The sequence below is a fragment of the Sarcophilus harrisii genome, chromosome 5 (assembly GCF_902635505.1).
Source record: "Sarcophilus harrisii chromosome 5, mSarHar1.11, whole genome shotgun sequence".
Lineage (NCBI taxonomy): Eukaryota > Metazoa > Chordata > Mammalia > Dasyuromorphia > Dasyuridae > Sarcophilus > Sarcophilus harrisii.
In genome coordinates this window covers 21,014,770-21,030,309 of record NC_045430.1, presented here as the reverse complement: position 1 = coordinate 21,030,309, position 15,540 = coordinate 21,014,770, and the positions used below count along the sequence as shown (strand labels likewise).

The window sequence follows — 15,540 nt, the reverse complement described above, 5'->3', positions numbered from 1 at the left end:
GAGCCCTCGGGGTATCACACAGGAGCACTTGGGGATACCCTGACATCATGGAAAGCACATTGGATCAAATGGGAGAAATTGTGGATCAGTGTCCATGCTCTGGACTGAACCCACTGACTCTTGTGAACTTTACTTTCCTCATCTGGGAAATGAGGTATCCTCACACTTGCATTGGCTGCCTCATAGGGCTATTGTGAGGATCACCATGTGAGATAGTGTAAGTGAAGAGCTTTCTGTAAAGTAGGAGGGACCATGTAAAGATAAACTATAGTTACAGTTTTTAGGAACTGATAATTCTTTACTGGCATTGATGAGGAAATAAGGTCTCAAACAAAAGGCCTGATGGATGAATGAAAAGACTGCTAACGCAAATACTGTGGTGTAGCATTTTTTTTCTGCAGCCAAAATAAAATTTACTAGGAATTTCAGTCTACATACAAGTTTTAGAAATAATTACCAAACGTACAATCCAAGTGTAAACAAGTATTTTTTCAACCTCTTTAAATAAGATCAAATAAGTCTTAATGGATTTTTATAAAACTTTCTCAGTTAAATACCTGTGGAGTTACACTTTCTCGGTCTTTCTTTTGTAAGAATCTTCACTGTGTGATACTTTACTCTCCAAAGGAGAGACTATAATTACTTCTTTTACCATCCAGAACATCTGCATCATAAGGCAGAAAAATGGCATAATTAAGAAAAAAACAACAAACCTATGCCCTCTTTATTTTAAAATACTCAACAAGAATGATTTCAATCATATATTTATACAGAACCTATTACTTAAATAAAACGAACATGAAGACGTGAGTCACCCCATTCTGAGTTAAAGTGGAATGTCCTCCTTAATCTGAACTAGGAGTTAAATTAATATAGAACCGATAGAGCATTTCCACTGGAGTTCATTGACTCGCTCTATTTTATAGAAAAATGCTGTCCTTTTCCAATAATTAATCAGATTGGTCCAAATATTCCCCATAGACTTGGGTGCTTCTTGGAAAAATAGGTGAAGAAAAACTATATCCTAAGCATGTGTTCTGGCCCCCTGGTGAAAATCAGCTTGTCAGCAGATAGGCAGCATCAATAAGGCATAGGAAGATCACCGCAGTCTCTTTTTGGCCCCAAAGGATAAACTTTAGCTTTTCAATTGGTTTCTTCAAAATGCCCAATTCCTTCACTCTCCCGTCTGTAAATCTTGCTCATTTTTTTTCCTGTTGTGCATGGGGAAACATTTACAACCCCAATACAAAATTTGGCCTCTTAGCAAACCTTATAGGCAAACCTGATGCATCGCAGCAACATGCTTCCAAATATATCCTAATGCTGATACCTCAGACAACAACACTATGATCATTCCTAACCCAAACACGTATTCAACTTTCCAACAAAGAAAAGAGTGGTTTGTCACATTATGTTGTATCTTCCAAATATAACTGAGTTTCTTTTGTTTGATCCTACCTCTGGCTTTTGAAAAAAAAATCGATGACCCAAAATGATCTGTTCTCTTCTGAGTCCTGCCCCCATACACCCTGCTCTATAAAGGCTGCAGTGGAGTTGGAATCAAGTCATCAGTATCTCTGAGGAGCTCACAGGGCTTCACTTGAAGATTCCAACACGTGAAGCCCTCATCCCTGATAATAGTATCTTTTAGGGGCTGGTCATTTGTAAATTCAAACTCATAGGTGGTTCAGAGGTGGAAGTAGTTAAAACTTTTTAAACTCTAAAAAGTTATTTTTTAAAAAAAAATTAGAATTTTCATTGTAACCAAATTCATTAGAAAAGAGGATTATCTCCTCCTCACCCCCAATTTTCCATTACAAGTCAAACACCGACCAAGTACAGTCCTGGAATGTGTCTAGTTACAAAATTACTCGTATTTATCTCCCTCCCTATTTTCTGATTTAATTAACTCCCGAGATGAAATTCATATCTGTTTCAATGTCAAATCATCCTTCATTCTCTCATATGAAAGGCAATACCCTTCACTTTTATTTTCTATTCAAATTCAGTTTTAAGAAAAGTTAAGGCCATTTAATCATATCAGTTCCAACTTAAAATTAACCCAGCCAAAATGAGATTACTGTATTATATTAAAGGCCTTGAAAAGGAGTCATAAGCCACCATCTTCGGTCTTTCTTCTATATGGTCTGAGAGCAGTCAGCAGTTTTATATTAGTCCCCAACGTCGCCATCTCGATCACCAATGAGCCACAGAAAATGAAAGCTCAAAGCTAATAAGGCTGTTCCAAGCAGATCTCCCAAAGCTGTAAGATACGGGATGGAAAAGCTATCAGGATCCTTTCCTTTTCTCCAGAAGTGATGCACCATCCAGTCAGCAATCCACAGCAAGGTGAAGACCTAGAATGATAAATCAGAGATCATTTCTAACTGTTCCAGACAATTCCTGTTCCATTAAAAGTCAGCAAACAAGCCCAAATCCCTGATTTCTGCTGGCTTTAGCATGGCAACCTAAATGCTTATAAAGTAATATGAAAAAAAAACACCTTGCATTGTTTAATCCTTTGGACATTTTAAAAGGCATTTCACAGAGATCATGTCATTTCTGCCCTATCTCCCAGCAGTCCTAAGAGGTAGACAGAGCAGACTCATACCCATTTTCCAAGTGAATTTGCCCAAAGACACAAACAGCTCGAGTCAGAAGTCAAGGCTGGCTCCCAGCCCTTTGGCCCTCAGCTTCAGCTGCTTTGTGCTGCATCTGTCCAATGCATGATATGGATTTAGTAGGAAAAATTTCCAAGGCCACAAAGTTCTCTAACCAACCCTAGGAAAGAGATATTTCAGCAACAACAACCAAACACCTGTAATAACTATATAAAGTTACAACAAAAGGGCATATGTAAGGGGAGAAGCTACTTTCTCTGCACCACTTGGTCCAGAACACTGCTGGGCGCTAGGGGGATTGGATCCCATTAGACACTCATGTTGTGCAACTTCATCTTAACTCTCTTGTCCACCTCTCATTGGCTCTCTCGTTACACAATCTAGAGAGAATTCCTGACTTTCTTTTATCTCCTTAAATTCTCCTCCCACCATCACTCTCAGATGTGACTTCACCTAGTTCAGAAAACAGTCTGATTTACATGAACTGATATTGTGTGAAGTGAGCAGAACCAACAGTAATAACAAGAGTATGTGATGATCGTCTGTGATGGATGTGGCTTTTTTAAAAAATGAGGGCATTCAAGGTAATTCCAATAGACTTGGGATGGAAAGTGCCATCCGCATGCAGAGAGAGAACTATGGAGACTGAATGTGGATCAAAACATAGCATTTTCACCTTTTTGTTATTGTTTATTTGCTTGCTTGTTTTTTTTTTCTTTCTTATATTCTTTGCCATTTTGATCTGATTTTTCTTGTGCAATGTGATGAATATGGAAATATATTCGGAAGTATTGCACATATTTAACCTATATCAGATTGTTTGCTATCTTGGAGTGGGGGCAGAGAGAAAAATTTGGAATACAAGGTTTTGCAAAGGTGAATGCTGAAAACTATCTTTGCACATATCTGGAAAAAATAAGACACGATTAAAAAGTTTAAAAAAAAAAAGAAAGAAAGTCTGAGACTGTCTAGCAAGAGCTACCTTGGGAAGGAAAACAGTACCAGGGATGAAAGCAAGAGGGCAACTCAGACCCTTTCTTAATTTCTCCAGAATTCTCCTCAAAGTATTTTTGGCTTTAATATGCTTTTGCCTTCTATTTTGTAATTCACCATTTATATATACATCTTCTTTCTTCTATTAGACTAGAAGCTTCTAGAGGAAAGCATCTATTTCTGTATTTCTGTTGGTATCTTACATAATTGGTCAGACTGTGATATCACTAGTCATAGATTCCCAATGAACATTCCTAATGAATAAACTCTTTCTACCAGTGCAGATCTAGACCTTTTCTGCAAGTTTAAGAATTATCTGCAATGGTGAGGGAGACTGCCCAGGATATACGAGAGGAAGGACTTCAGCCCAGGTTTTCCTGACTTGGGGGCCAGTACTATCCACCATACCTATTGAGTCACATTTAAAAAATGGTGGCTGAATTTGTACTTTATATTCCTTCTCTAGTCACTGTGTAATGTTTCTCATATGTAATCTCCTATCTCCTAATTCCACTCTTAGCTGCTGCTCATTTGGATTACTACAATAATCTCCTAACTAATGTCTCTGTATTCTAGATTGTCTCCTTTCCAATCTGCCCTGTGCACTGCTGCCAGCTCAGTCCTTCTAAAATCATCGCTTTGCTCTCATCAGGTCTGTGTTTAAAGCCCCAAAGCCTTAAACTGGCCCCTTCTATATAACCCAGAGCCCTCATTCCAGCTTTATTCTCTCCCACTCTCCTACACAAGCCATCTGCTCTGTGTATACAGCACTGCCTGTCCATCTTGGCGATTCTGCTGTCTCCCTGCTCTTCCTGGAATGACCTCTCCATCTATCAAAGCCTAACTCAAGTCTCACCTCTGCTCATGTCCAAGGTGTCAGTGATTGCTTTATTCCACCTTTTACCTCCTATAACACCGATCTATAAGAATTCACGTGATTTCTAGCACATTCTAATAAATGCTCATTGAATTATAGATTTAATATATATTATCTTGAAAGTAAATGGATAGTAAGAAATAGTCTAAGTCAATTATGGCTCTTGAGGTTTACAACAATGAATCTGCTTTCAAACATTTCTCTTCAAATAACCAAATAAGACAAAAATTAAATGTTGTAATGAAAGGAATCCTTGACTAGGTGACAGAAGACCTGAATTTCTGATCTTGCCAGTTTAATTAAGTAGCCCTGGGGCCTGTAGTAATTCACTGATCCTCTGAAGTTCTTGGTTTTTTCATCTATAAAAAGAAGAGATTCCTGGTGAAAGGCTGGAGTAGGTACCCATTAAAGTTTCTGTTACAGACCTGAAATTCTATGGAATTTCTACTGAAAAAAATATATCACAAAATCAAACCAAGGTTGGATTATAATTTTTCAAGTTAATAAATATTCCCTGTTTGTTCTTTATGAAATATGCATAACTTCTTTAAGTAAATACATCTTCTCAAAAGGCAACTCTGTAGTCTTGGCTAATTTAATTTCCATGCTCCAGGTATGTTGCTTGGAATTCAAACAAATAATACAGTTAAAGAGTATGTGTTTGCTTTGGAAGATAGAGATTCAGCAGCAGCTTCTTCCATGAATTAACACAGACCAGCACTTCCATGCGAGAACGTTCCTTTAAAGAACTCCGGGGCTTACGTCCGGACAAACAACATATGCATCCTGTGGTATGGAAGGTTATTTTTTGAGATCCAATATTATAAATATGACACAGAAAGGCTTTATGTTTTTCCTACATCCGAAGAACAGAAAATATCCTATCCCCAACTCACACAACAACAGCAGCGACAGAAAACAAACAAAAAAAAGCACCCCGATTTGATTTTGGGACAAAAGCTGTACTCGTGAACAAGTTCCCATTTCCGAATATCTCTTAGGGAGAACTTCAGGCCCTAAAAACCAAGCTTGCAACCCACTCACCCTTAGTTATTTATAGCAAACACTTTCCCAAATAACAACTGGGGCAACTCACTTGAAACAAGAAAGGAATAAGTATATCCTTTGTCTAAATTGAAGGGTTCTTTAAATGTTGCATCCCGGCACCTGCAACCGCTTATTCTTTTGGTCAGGGCAATGCCTACAATATGGCAAATCAAAGACGTGGGAGCTTCTTTTAGGGGCACAGGCAGCAATGAGAAAGACAAAGGGGGATTTAAGCAGCTGGTGGTTTAAAAAAAGAAAAGGAAAACATCTCATAGATGTGTAGATACACTCACCCAATAACTTTTGGCCCTATTAAGACAGCCCTTGATGGTAACTCTCAAGCCATGGGTAGCTGTACCATGAGATTTACCCTGGCTTTGATTGTCCTCCCAAGGACCCTGTTTCTGGTCCTTTTTCACCAGCTGGCACCCTCTAGGACAGTAGTCTTACACTACAAGTATCCCCTGACCAACATGCTTTCCCTGCTCACCCCCATCTGATTTGGTTTCTATGCTATCTTTCACAAGAAGTCTTTCCTTGTGTCCCCAGCTGTCCCCCTCCTAGGTGCTTCATATATTTTCCAGATACTTTATTGATTTCTTCACACTCACTTTGTCCTCCCGACCCAGTAAAAGAGCGAGGGGGGGGGACCTGAAGACAGCAGAAGTAGTCAGAATACTGATGAACAGGGACAATCAATACAAACACATTTTCTTCCTCTCCTCAGAGAGGTAGCAGAATTGAAGTGTGGACCCATTGTCAGAGGTGGTCAACGTACTGCCTTGTTTTGTACAACTGTACCTTTTTACAGGGGAGATTTTTATTGGGGGGAGAGACAATGATATGAATAAGAAACATCGACATGTAAGATACTTAAAAGCAGTAACTGCTTCATCTTTGTGTCCCCAGAGCCTAGAACCATGCACGACATAGTAGGTGATTAATAAATGCTTTGTGAAATTAATTTAATTAGCAAAAATAAAGCATCCTCACAGACATGGTTCAATCTCCTTGTCTCTTCACGACTTTTTCCTCCCTTACAAACTCAAACCTTCCTTTCCATGCTTAGTGTGGGGAACAGTTAATCTCTTCTCCTGAGGAGGACTGTGAGATTCAGAGTCGAATGGGGCTTTACTGATTTAATCCTGCCTTCCCCTTTTGCAGGAAAAAAACCAACAATCAAAGCCCCCCCAAAAAACAAAAAATGGACTCAAAGTGGGTGAAAGGCACAAAGTGGGATTCAAACCCAAACCTTCTGACTCCAAATCCAACTTTTGTTTTAATTCTAAACTTAACACCAAAGAAAAAAGGCATTTAGGGTAACAGAGAAAGAAGAGAGGATTGAAAATGAAACCAAGGATCTCTATTACACACAGCTTACTTTTCTTTAGAAACATAATGAATTACACAAGGAACATTCAAAGCAATCCTGCTTTTCTGGGATTCTTTTTAGATATCTTTCTCTTCCATTGATTAAAAAGCTTTCATAACTCTATTTTTTTTCTTCCTTTCTTCTTTCCCTTTTCTTCCTTCTTCTCTTCCTTCCTTTCTTTCTTCTTTTCTTTTCTCCTTTCTTTTTTCCTACTTCTGTCCCTACTTCACTCCTGTCTTTCCCATCTACCTCATTTAGGGGGAAAAAAAAGAAGAAAAGAAGGAAGAAAATCAAGAGAGAAATAAAAAGGGAGGGAGGAAAGGAAGGAAGAAAAAGAAAAGGAAGGAAGAAAAAAAAAGGAAGGGAGGGAAGAAGGGAGGGAGAAGGGAGAGAAGGAGGGAGGAAGGAAGGAAGGATGAAGAAAGAATGATGGGTCATTCCCAGCCACACTATATCATTGGTGTGCCTCATTTCTCTCAGCTCCCACAACTGTCATTTTCCCTTTTTGTTATCCTTACCAATCTTAGTTATTTTAATTTGCATTTCTCTTATTATTAATGACTTGGGATACACTTTATGTGGTTGTTGATGCTTGGATTTCTTCCTTGGAAAGCCGACTATCCATATTCTTTGATAAGTCTATTGACCATTCTATTAAAGGATGTCTCCAAGGGCACTTTTCAGCAGCCCATGGAGTTATCCCTCCCCAAACAGTAATATTCTCAAGAGAATGTGGAGATGTTGGATACTTTTAGGAAAATAAAAATCAGGTCACCTGAACAATCTTAAATGTCAGTTTGGGACCAGAAGCAAAGATGACATGAAGTTCTCAGCTACACTAAAAAATACACAGAGCACTTTTTGTGGTACTAGAAAAAAAAATTGGTAGCAAAGTGAATCCCTACCAATTGAAGAATGATTAAACAAGTTGGGGAGAAGAATGTAATAGAATATTACTATGTCTTAAGAAAGAATGTAACGAATTCAAAGAGGAATCAGAAGGCATAAATAAAATTGTATAAAGTACAATAAGCAGAACCAAGAAAGTATATATGACAACAATATAAATGGAAAGAACAATAAAAAGATGGAACCCAAAGCTCAGAAATTATAATGATCATGAGAAGATTCACTTCCTTGAGAAGATACACTTCCCTCCCTTCTTTTCAGAGGTGAATCTGGAACATAGGTAATCCTAGTTGGTTGAAATAGCCGGAATGAGCAATAGTTTGATTTGTTTTTGTCTTTTTTTTTTTTTTTTGGTTGGTATTTTTTGCTGAGGCAACTGGGATTAAGTGACTTGCCCAGGGTCACACAGCTAAGAATTGTTAAGTGTCTGAAGCCAGATTTGAACTCTTGTCCTCCTGACTTCAGGGCTGGTGCTCTATCCACTGAGCCACTGAGCTGCCTGGTTTCTCCACTGTTAATTAGTTCTCTGATAGCTGAGTGCTGGATTTCATGCCACATAGTAGGATTTTACTTTATAGCCTTTTGTTGAGTTTCTAATTCTGTGATTTGAAAAAAAAAAAAAGGACATCACTTTAAGGAAATATACCAAAGTTGAAACGCTTAAAAAATACACTTTGATGGAATGAGGAATTCATGTTTCCAGCATCCTTCAAGTCAACAGTGAGATAAGATTGATCACAATGAAGTACAAAACAACATGTAGTCATACAGAAGAAGCAAAGAGGAACCTGGTAGCTGGAAAACTGTTTTAATTCAGTTACAGTATGGGGTCAGCTTCTTAAAATAGGAAGAATGATAAGGAGACTTGTCAAAGTAAACATCTGGCAACCATTGTTATGAAAAAATACACTTGTTATAGATAAGATTGTACAAAAACTAGAGTGTCAAAGATTAGAAAAATGACATTTTTACTGATGAAATTCATTTTTTCATTCAAGACAGCACCAAAACCAGTGCCTGAAGTCTAAGTGAGTCTGTAATGAGGAAACAGCTGCCTTCTAATGGGTCTCTCATCCCAACTGATGGAATGATAAATTCTGAAAAAAAGAACTAAAGCAGAATTATTCAGAAATTACCAAACTGCCCATGTAGAGAAAGAATAAGGGGCAGCTAGGTGGCACTCCAATAGATAGAGTATTGACCCGAAGTCAGGAAAACCTGAGTTCAAATCCAACCTTACACATTTGACACTTACTAGCTGTGAGAACCTGGACAAGTTACTTAACCCCAATTGCATTGAATAACAATAAAAAAAAGAATATCATAACATGATCCCCCACTATGTCAAGTTAAAAGAGATTAAGAATCGTGTCTGAAAGATGAAAATAAATCTGTTTCAGAGGCTCGAGAATGAGTCTGACTTAAATGTCACTGAAAACTGCCAGTCTAGAAATTAGGTTAGACTTCTAAAAATGTACCATTTCTTCACAGGTGGTCTATGAGGAAGAATATCAAATGGAGGTGTCAAAATCCAAATCAAGCAGAAAAAGTGACACGCCAAAAGAGGGCATGTTGCATATGCTAAGTTGTCAGGTTTACTCTTTGTTAATAAATGGAACTACTGCACGGCATCACAAGTAACTCGCACACCGTTCCATGCTATAGAGCAGGTGCTGGTCTGTGTTAGTATATGTACTTTCTTTGCTGGAAATTTCCTATACCAATGAAATCAGAGGGAGGGACCAAAAACAAAGCAACCAGTAATAAAACGAGTAAATGCTTATTTAAAAAGAGCCCTAATCTGGCACAAACCCTTAGATTTTCACAAGCACAATCAAATAAATTCACAATAAGAAACTGGTTTAATGAGCTTCTTTTAGAAGGACAGAGCTGAGGATACGAATCAAGGGGACAACAAAGAAATGAGATCTGGAATCCAGGCCTCTTCTGGGTCTCAAGGATCCTTAAGTCATTGGACTTAGTAAAGAACTGAGAACATTTGCAGGCCTGCAGACAGTGACTGACAGACGGCAGACTGATTTATACAGAAAAAGGGTCACAGTGAATTAACTGATCAATGGCACGAAGGCAAAGGCAAAAAGTCATCTTAGACTTCTGCAAGACTTTGGATACAGCACCACATAAAAGAAGACTAGACACGGTACTTTCCCGGTTTGTTATTGGTCACATTTAGTAAGAGCACAAAGAAAATTTGTTATTTGGAGGTTCCTCATAACAGTGTTGATAATAACCACACACACACACACACACACACACACACACACACACAGATTAGATACACACAAAGTACTTGCTTTAAACAACAAAAAAAAAGGTTTTGCTGACGTCTTTTGTCTTTATATCACAGTCTAGGGGCCAAAATATCAGAGTTCAAATTCAGCCCCAAATATAGCGCCTTGGTCTGTGATCTTGGGTAAGCTACTTTACCTCTATTTTGCCTCAGTTTCCCCATATTATAATATAGAATATATATAAACATAATATATGTGTATGCATATATGAATATGTATGTATGTATGTATGTATAGCCAGATGTATGTCCATATAAGAGCTCCTATCTCAAAGGTTATTGTGAGAATTGAATGAATTTTAAAATTTATATTTATTTATATTTGTTTTGTGTATTATAATTATATATTATATTATTATAATATATACAATATTATATATTATATTATTATGAGGTCCTGATACATAGCAGGCACTTTCTACATGCAGTTCTGAGATGGAACCCTCCCTTCCAACAAAGAAAACAGTCCAGCAAAAATATCCAGCGTGGTGACCGTTATCTGATAGCGTTTGTAATAATATTATGTCCTATCCATCCTGTATTTTTCAATATTTTATTATTTGTTGCCTGCAATCTTAACTAATTTTTCTTTTCTTTAAAAACTATTTTTAGTGTTATCTTTTGGTTTTGCATCTAATATATTCCCTCTTCTCTCCTTCCCTTCCCAGAGGTATCCCTTATTTAAATAAAAAAGGGGCAGCTAGATGGTGCAGTGGATATAGCACCAGCCCTGAAGTTAGGAGGACCTGAGTTCAAATGTGACCTTAGACATTTAACACTTCCTAGCTGTGTGACCCTGGGCAAGTCACTTAACCCCAATCGCCTCAGGAGAAAAAAATCTTTTAGGTCTTCTAAAGACACTTCCTTCAGTATTTCCAAATCTTTGTCATTGCATCAGTGGAGGTGGGGAGAGATGCGCCCAAATTCCCAACTGCACCCCCTACCACCACAATTTCGAAAATCTAATGGACTTGGAGATCAATCTTCTGGGAGCCTTTCTGACCTTGGGACCTTCTAAGTCCTTTCAAATTGATAGGCTCCTGCCAGAGCTGGTCTACCACCAACCCACCCTTTTAGAATTCCAGGTCCATGTCTCTGTCCATGTAATATCTGTATAAAGTCTATAATGACAATGTGGAGTTCATGAGACAAACTTTGAAGATATAATTACTCATGTTTTTCTTCCCTAAAACTAATATAACACTTGCTGAAGTCCCTTTTTCTCCAATAAAATGTCACTTCCACCTAACAATGATTATATGAAATCATGACAATATAGGATTTTGTTAGCATCATTATTACTACCAACAGCAGCAGCATAAATAAATATTTATACAGCATGTAGAACAGTTTGTTGTTATTCAGTCATTCAGTCACATCTAATTCTTTTTCTTGGCAAAGATTCTAAAGTAGTTTGCCATTTCCTTCTCTAGTAGATGAAGTGTTAAATAGTACTAAATGACTTGCCCATGTCATATGGTTAGTAAGAATCTAAGGCCATATTTGAACTCAGATCCTCCTGGCTTCAGACCCAGCACTCTGTCCACAGGGCCACCTGAATGCCTCCAATGTATGTATATATATATATATATATATATATATATATATATATATATATATATACACACAATAGTATGTAGATGCAGCACTTTAAGGTTTATCAAACAGGTTATGCTGAGGCTCACATATCTCTGTGAAAGAGCAATCAGGGTTATCCATCCACATTCTATCAATGAAAAAAGAGATCACATTTCTAGTTAAGTGGAAGAATTGGAACTGAAGCCCGGGCTTTTATTTAAATGATAACATATACCTAATAAGTGTTTTAGTTTTCAAGGTTTTTTTTTTTAACAATTTATTCATAAACACTTAAAAATATTCTTTGGCTCAGACATCACCATTATGTTAATGACACAACTTTTGGTTTAAAAAAAATAGAACTATGTTTAAAATTGTAGGATGATCCTAAATATTTTTTTTAAATCCTAGATACAGGGGTCCTCAAACTACGGCCCGTGGGCCAGATGCGGCAACTGAGGACATATATCCCCTTCACCCAGGGCTATGAAGTTTCTTTATTTAAAGGCCCACAAAACAAAGTTTTTGTTTTTACTATAGTCCGGCCCTCCAACAGTCTGAGGGACAGTGAACTGGCCTCCTGTTTAAAAAGTTTGAGGACCCCTGTGACCTAAAATGTTCAAAATATAAGATTAACTTCAGACCGATGAATGTTAGAAGTGCCGGGGACATAAACAATCATTTTTACTGGGACAAATTTTGCTGGATGATGGCTTCTATAGTTTCCCATTAAATGCTTATTGCCAGAATCATTAATATATCTGTCCTATAAGATTTGACTGGCTGATATGAAAAGTCTTTGGAGTCATCTTTGCTATCTCAGCAAGATTGTGAACTCAGAGAGAAGCTTTCAAATGTCCAAAGCAGTATGCTGGGAAAAGGATGGCTCCGTCTCTCAAGCCTTGCCTTCATTTTGATCAGGCTTGACAAGGCTGAAAATAACTCCTTTCCTCGATGCTTTGCTGCACATAGTTACAGCCATGCTATTTCTCAAATAGGGCAGACAGTCATTTCATCTTCTATATACTGCTTGCTGGCCTAAAGCCCAATACTCTCTGTTTGGAGTATAAATCATAAATATGGAATTGGGGAAATGCCTCAGTTTCAAAGCTCCATAGCCTAAATAGTAATAGCACAATTATACTATTCAGAACATCTAATTATATCTGAAATTGCCTTAACAGTGCCAGGGGGGACATCTTACAAGTCCCCACCCCTTGTTTTCAGGTAAATGTTGCACTCGGTCTCAGAGCTGTTCACTTTGTTATTTTTACACCCAAGGCAAATTCTAAGAACTGCATTTCTCCAATTTTCCTTAAACAATTCTTTCCTCCTTCTCAATTCCACTTCTTCTCCCACTATGACTACCAAAATACAAGCCTAAAACCATTTGAGAATACAGAAAGCTAAATGAACCACACTTTCTAGTTAGGCCTGCCATATTTTGGAAAGGCTGGTCCTTCATTTTTTTGGAGGCTGGGATTAAGAGCAAGGCTGGGCCAACTGCCTAACATTATTAACGGCACAGACAGCCAAAGCCTTATCCCCAGCCTAGCTGGGAGGGGGTAAGTTCACTCACTCTACATGATTGTCTAGGTTCTCAGCACCTGGTCTGGACTTTCCTATGTAATAGGGACTCAACTGAACATACAGCGAGGAGGTAAACACTATATCCCAGGCAATTTGCTAAGCATTGGGGAAACAAAGATGAAAAATCAGAGGGTACCTGTCCTTGAAGAGTGTGTAATTTAATACTGAACTCACTGTCTACTTAATAAATATTTGTTGTAGGATGATTTTAGAGAGGTCTGGAGAGACTTACATGAACTGATGTTAAGTGAAATGAGCAGAACCAAGAGATCACTGTACACAGTAACAAGATTATACAATGATCAATTCTGATGGATGAGGCTCTTCTCAACAATGAGATGATCCAGGTCAGTTCCAATGATCTTTTAATGAAGAGAGACATCTATACCCAGAGAGAAGACTGTGGGAACTGAGCGTGGACCACAACAAAACATTCTTACTCTTTTTGTTGTTGTTTGCATTTTTAATTTTCTTTCTCATTTTTTTCCTTTTTGATCTGATATTTCTTGTAAAGCACAGTGACTGTGGAAATAAATATAGAATTGCACATGTTTAACATACACTGAATTGCTTGCCATCTATGGGAGGGGATGGGGGGAAGGAAGGGCAACAATTTGGAACACAAGGTTTTGCAAGAGTGAATCTTGAAAATTATCCATGCATATGATTTGAAAATAAAATCTAATTAGACAGACAGATAGATAAAGGAATAAACAAACGAATTAATGAATGAATAAATAAGTATTTGCTGTTCAATTGGAAGGGCAAGACCCCCACACTTTCTCCCCCATACTGTCAGTTGGTCCATACTGTGAACTGGTACTCAAGCAGGCTCTTCCAGGTTAGTCCTATAGAGGAATTCAGGGCTTCAACAATACTTTTCTCTTCAGAGTGGATGCCTGGCCTAAGAGCTCTGTGCAGAGAATGGGACTCAGATCGGTGGTCTTTGCATCCCATTGGCCTGTGGGTCATGTGCCCTAACTCTCCAGGCTAATGGAAGCAGGATACTTGCACTCCTGACTTCCCAGGCTGCTTCTGCTGTAACCACAGGTTTGGACAGAGAGCAGATAAAAGGGAATGGGGGTTAGCAGTAATAGAGACAGCCTGCCCACCTAGAATATTATGCTCAGTTCTGAATGTCCCATTCTGGGACATGCTAGAGCACAGGGAGAGGAGGCTGCAGGCCATGACCCAGAGACAGACAGCTAACATCACTCCCCACTCCTCGCCTCTCATCCCCAATAAAGACTTCTCCAGGCTAAACAGCAGTTTTCCTATCCCTTAAAGAGGCAGAAGTAGCAGACCAGGGATGTTTAGTCTAAGTACTGAAGCGGGATTCAAAGGAGAGAATCACTTGTTCTTCATCCCGCCTGACTCCAAGGGCAGAAAGGGGAACACTAGCCAGAACTGGCAGAGGCCACTTTTAGCTGTAGAGGAGACATTTTCTGATGAAGGGGCATTAGCTACCTCAGGAGACTAGGGATTCTTCAGGGCTGGGGATCTCCTAGGCAGGGGCCAGGTGCCTACTTACTTGTTGGGGATCTTGTAGAAAAGCATCTGTCTGGATCTTTACAGAGAAGCAGCTAGAAGTCATATAAAACTTTTTCTCCCTCCAAGATTCTCAGTGAAAACTGCCATAAATAGGCCCTATCTCACAAGGTTGTTGTAAGAATCAAATGAAACACAACATATGCACAGTAAAACATTTTATAAACCATAAAGTACTAGAAAATCCCAGTTATTATTATTATTATTATTACTTTTGCCAGGGAGGCACCAGGAATATGTCACCTTCTGCCAAGATATCAATTCCAACTCTATTGGAAAATCCAAACTGGTCAAGTTTATCAGCACAACTGGTGTTATGGAACCCAGACCAGGGCTTCTTACACTTTTTTGCACTCACAATTCTTTCTTGCCTGAGAAATTTTTACATAACCCTGAGTGATATATATATATATATATATATATATATATATATATATAAAACAGGTATATTTTAATATAGATACAGATATATAAGTAATAGAGATATATAAAATAGGTATACAAGACAAATTTACTGATAATTTTGGAACCTCTACAGTCAGTTACAAGAATCCATATCTCCATATGGATTCACAATTTAAGGAGTTGGGATCTAAATACTGCCAGGTTCCCACGCTGCATCTAGTCCTGAACTCTAGAATTTCATATCTATAACAAATTCTCTGGCTGCAGATCCAAGGCCCTATCTGGTCCA

General features: G+C 38.2%; 1 protein-coding gene across 5 annotated transcripts in view; it reads right to left on the bottom strand.

Moving 5' to 3' along the window:
* Window positions 1–375: 375 nt before the first annotated feature.
* Window positions 376–15,540, bottom strand: part of SLC41A2 (solute carrier family 41 member 2) — a 127,998-nt gene continuing 112,833 nt past the window's right edge. For all 5 annotated transcript variants that reach the window (XM_031938841.1, XM_031938844.1, XM_031938843.1 and 2 more), the window contains one exon: window positions 376–2,357. In XM_031938841.1, coding sequence (XP_031794701.1) covers window positions 2,172–2,357 — 186 coding nt within the window. In that variant the 3' untranslated portion in view covers window positions 376–2,171. The remainder of the gene's footprint in view (window positions 2,358–15,540) is intronic.